Source organism: Chanos chanos, chromosome 14, assembly GCF_902362185.1.
Source record: "Chanos chanos chromosome 14, fChaCha1.1, whole genome shotgun sequence".
Lineage (NCBI taxonomy): Eukaryota > Metazoa > Chordata > Actinopteri > Gonorynchiformes > Chanidae > Chanos > Chanos chanos.
Window position 1 is genome coordinate 954,497 of NC_044508.1, and position 5,000 is coordinate 959,496.

At 43.7% G+C, this 5,000-nt stretch overlaps 1 protein-coding gene across 1 annotated transcript in view; it reads left to right on the top strand.

The window, feature by feature from the left end:
• The first annotated feature begins 1,879 nt into the window (after window positions 1-1,879).
• The window catches only part of ostf1 (osteoclast stimulating factor 1), a 5,781-nt gene continuing 2,660 nt past the window's right edge, over window positions 1,880-5,000 (top strand). Inside the window, exons 1-5 of the mRNA XM_030791429.1 lie at window positions 1,880-2,016; window positions 3,263-3,309; window positions 3,456-3,506; window positions 3,856-3,919; window positions 4,032-4,085. Of these exons, the coding sequence (XP_030647289.1) occupies window positions 1,983-2,016; window positions 3,263-3,309; window positions 3,456-3,506; window positions 3,856-3,919; window positions 4,032-4,085 (250 nt within the window). The 5' untranslated portion in view covers window positions 1,880-1,982. The remainder of the gene's footprint in view (window positions 2,017-3,262; window positions 3,310-3,455; window positions 3,507-3,855; window positions 3,920-4,031; window positions 4,086-5,000) is intronic.

Below are 5,000 nucleotides of genomic sequence, written 5' to 3' on the forward strand. Positions count from 1 at the left end.
CTTGTCATGTCTAGCACAGTGAAAATGTAAACCACTCAAAACCATGAAACTTTATAGAAACAGCAAAGAGTAGAATGAAAAAGATTAGTGTCAAAATATTCCAAGTAGCTTGATTTTCAAACCCAAACACATATTCAAACCCAAACACACATATCAATGTGTGTGCGTGTGTCTGTGTGCGTGTCTGTGTGTGCGAGAGAGATTTAAGTTTTTATGGCATTGTATAGCTCAAATGTCACCACAAGATAACCACAGATAACCGTAGATAACCATAGATAACCATAGATAACCATAGATAACCATAGTGAGGTGACATTAGAGAAAGTTCTGACTCTCACCTTTGCTGGTCCCGACCTAAGGGAACCTTTTTTTAATGAAAGTGCCAAAATATTTGTTTGGTTCGAGTTGTGGTTTGTGTTATTGATCTTTAGTTACTGTAAAAATAAATGGAAGTCCCCACTGGGATATTAAAATGTGCATGTGTTTGTGTGTGTTTGAGCATGGTACTGTTTGTTCAGTAACAACAGATTTCATTGAATCCAATCTCCATTGCAATGTTTCTCATATATTCTGAGAGAGACGGAGAGAGAGAGAGAGAGAGAGAGAGAGAGAGAGAGAGAGAGAGAGAGAGAGAGAGAGAGAGAGAGAGAGAGAGAGAGATGGATGGATGAATGGATGTGGTGTAGATGGATGTTGTATGACTGCGCGTGCTCCTGCATTCCGTCTCTCCGTGTTATGACCTCATTATGACCTCATTAAAACACCTACACTCGCTGCAGCATATTCACAAACGTCGTTTTCATGTCTATGAGTCGCTTTTACACACAAAGAGAGGAAAGAAGGGTCTTTAATGAGGCAGAACCCAGAACCCAGAACTCTGTTTACTCATACCGAAATGTCTGTAATAGCCTTATAGAGAGGTCAACGAGGGCTATGACCAGGTTTTTAAATGGCCCGGAACTGTCATTACGTGTTTGTGGCGGTCGAATAATTATGCTTAAAGGTGCGGGCCTCATGCTAAACATCTGTTCACCGTCGTGATGTGACGTAATCCCCATGTCAGTCGTTCTTTTCATATTCAACCGAGAATCCAAAATCGGAAAATGAAAAAACGATTCGTTATTTCGTTTTTCATTTATGAATCTGATACCAAAAAACAAATAGCGGTTTGTTTTTCGTACTGTCGATTTTATGCCCAGATTAAAAAGATCAAAAGAACGAATGATACACAGATTTGACATTGAAATCTCCAGACAAGAAGCGTTTCATTAATTCCTCTACGTTTCAAAATGCGAACACAGCTCCCTTCACGAATGGAAAAACTGTGAGGCAGAGGTGAGATGAATCTTTCCTTCGTCTGGATTTCATTTCTGATTATATGACCTGACAGATTATTCTATGAGTTTTATATCGAATTAATCTGTTATTCTGAGAATAGCACTTGCTTTACACCGTGTGTGTATGCTCACGTTTTGAGAGGGAAAATACGTATGTGTTATACACACCTTCCATGATCGAAAACTGGATCAGAAATCTTTTCTTCCTTGACGGGAGCTCATGCAACCCAATTAATTCATTGAAATTAAATGTAATCATGATCTCTTCGGTGTTGGTCAGCAGAGGGCAGCTTTGAGTCCAAAAATAGTTATGTCCTTGCATGAGGTGTATTATCTTGGATACGTTATGCGCAAACGCCCGTTATTTTGTCGCTATTTTAATGCTAAAGCCTTTTCATACTATTGATCGGTTGTGGTAAATTACTTTACGATAACCCAAGGGTCTCGATTTACAAGACTGCAGAACTTCCATGCCAGGGGCTCGGCTCCTCACCTGCACATGCGCAGTACAACTTTTCCGCATTAGCTGTCCTCCACTTCCTCATAGGCAGCGCGTACGGACAGGAGTGCACCAGCCTATTAAAAACAAGTATATTGTTTTTATTTACAGTTTATTTTTCATTCCGCAGCGTATTTACACTAATCATGTCAAAGCCTCCTCCTAAGCCAGCCAAACCAGGTAAGCTCTCTTTGCCAAAAGACACGAGACCTCCAATGCCAGAGGCGTTTAGTTGTAATTTTGCCAGTTAGCATGCTAGTTAAACTTAAGCTAAACTCCCCTCTGTGCGCATTACGGTTCGACCTCACATAAGTGTAGCATGCAAGAGGCACATAGTGAGTTGAAGTTCCTCCTTTCAGATCGTTTCATTTGAATGGCGCGTTATATCGCTGACCTGTGAAATGACACGTTTTTATGGTCGTAATTACTGGGACAACAGGTTTACTTTGGCAAGTTAGCACAAATAGTGGCCATGTTACTTCTCTTCGGCCACTTCCCCATTGAACCCGCTTTTCGGAAAAGTCCGTTAAACTCCGCTGAAGGTTTTCTTGAGGGGTTTGGGATCTGCTGATCTAGTACACCATTTCTCTCTCTCTCTCTCTCTGTCCCTCTCTCTCTCACACAGACACACACTCTCTCTCTCTCAATCACTCTCCCTTTATTACATGTTGACGTGTGTCTGATTCTGCTGCCATTTATTTGACTGCCATGCAAATTTGAGCTCGTGTCGTGGCAAAAATGGGTCCTTTACAGTTGTTGGTTTCGGGCTACAGTTGAAAGACCTTCTGCCTTACTGCTGAAAACCCGCCGGGAGCTGTAAGCACGCATTGGGTGGAGCCGTGCGGTTAAGAGAGACCCTGCTTTGTTCGGTTTTAAAATTAGTTAGCAGCTCACGAACACCGAGCTTTGACGCCAGGATATAGTAGCCTATCGTGACGGACGGAAGAACTTAACGGCTGAGAATATTGCTACGGAAATTATTTAATCATAGTGAAAGACGGTTCAGGAACTAAAGGGACTTGCTGTGTGACCACTGTTAAGAGGGGCGTGTGTGTGTGTGAGAGGTGTCAGTGTGTGTGTGTGTGTGTGTACTCAGGGCAGGCAGAGGCACGTAAACAGGGCAGTGCAGGTTTGTTCCTGCAGGTGAAAATTTGAGGCCTTGCACTCCACTGCTCACTCACATTACACACACAGAACATTCCTTTACCCCGTCGAGAAATATTCTCATTTTTTTAAACCTTGGATTAAGGAACTGAACCACTGAACGGGTCCTTCTGTAAGAGGACCACTATTCTAGACTATTCTGTATTTGAATATGAGTAAAGTTACAGAGAAAAAACTGTACAGCAAAAAAACTATCCTCAAAAAAGTGTGTTTTTCCATCCATTTCTATGTGTTGAGGTTTTTTATATTTTTTTCTAAACAGGTCAGGTGAAGGTGTTCCGGGCGTTATTCACCTTTGACCCACGGACGGTGAGGAAACTGTGTGTGCGCGCGCGCATGCGTGTGTGTGTGTGTGTGAGAGAGAGAGAGAGAGTTTCTTCCTGAAAAACTCAATAGAAACCCCACATGCTCTTTCTCCAGGTGTCTCTAAGTTCTGTCTTACTGTCTCGTTGCAGCCAGATGAGTTGTACTTTGAAGAGGGTGATATTCTGTACATCTCTGACACAGTGAGTCATACACTTTATTGACTGAGATCGCATGTGGTCAGAATGTGGTGTACATGTGTGTGTGTTGAATCATGTGTGTGAGTGTTGTGGCTTGTGTCGTGTGCGTGTGTTGTGAGATCACGTGGTCAGAATGTGTGTGGCGTGTGTGTTATGTCATCTGTTTTGTATGATGTGTGTTGTGGCGCATGTGTGTGTGTATTGAGGTGTGTGTGTTGTGTTGCACCCTTTGGTCACTATGTGAACAGGGTTTTCAGTGTGTGTAGGACAACATATACTCTAGTTACTAAAGCACGTTTGACTGTCTTACTGCATGTGTGTGTGTGTGTGTGTGTCTGTGTGTGACTAACAGAGTGACAGTAACTGGTGGAAGGGGACCTGCAGGGGAAGGACTGGTCTCATTCCCAGTAACTATGGTGAGTAAACTTCACACACACATACACACAAACACACACACACACACACACACACACACACACATAGAGGCACAGCATAATGATTCTCTCTCTCTTTCTCTCTCTCTCCCAGTGGCTGAGCAGGCAGAGTCCATAGACAACCCTATGCATGAGGCAGCCAAGCGAGGTGAACATGCACACACACACACAGCTTAGCACAACCCACCACACACACACACAGCTTAGCACAACCCACCACAGACACACACAGGCCTGAACAAAACCCAACACACACACACACAGCTTAACACAACCCACCACACACACACACACACACACACACACACACAGGCCTGAACAAAACCCAACACACACACACACACACACAGCTTAATACAACCCACCACACACACACACACACACACAGGCCTGAACAAAATCCAACACACACACACACAAAGCTTAACACAACCCGCCACACACACACACAGGCCTGAACAAAACCCAACACACACACACACACAGCTTAACACAACCCACCACACACACACACACACACACACACACACACACACACACAGCTTAATACAACCCACCACACACACACACACACACAGGCCTGAACAAAACCCAACACACACACACACAGCTTAACACAACCCGCCACACACACACACAGGCCTGAACAAAACCCAACACACACACACAGCTTAACACAACCCACACACACACACACACACACACACAGGCCTGAACAAAACTCAACATACACACACACACAGCTTAACACAACCAAACGCATACACACACCTTAACAAGACCCAACACACACACACCTCAACATAACTCTGTAATTGACCTGTACAGTAAATAAAGGTGACCTTTTGAGCAGCGGTATTGCTAAGCGCATGAGAATCTGTGTGTGTTGAATGGACTGAATGAGTGCTGTTCTGTTAAAGCAGTCATGTGTTATAATGTAGTGTGTCAGTTCACTAAGGTGCCACTCTGTGTTTCTGATGATTAGCACACACATGACGTCCAAAGGCTGCCCTGTGGACGTCATCTTGACATTGCTTGTGTGTATGTGTGTGTGTGTGTGTGT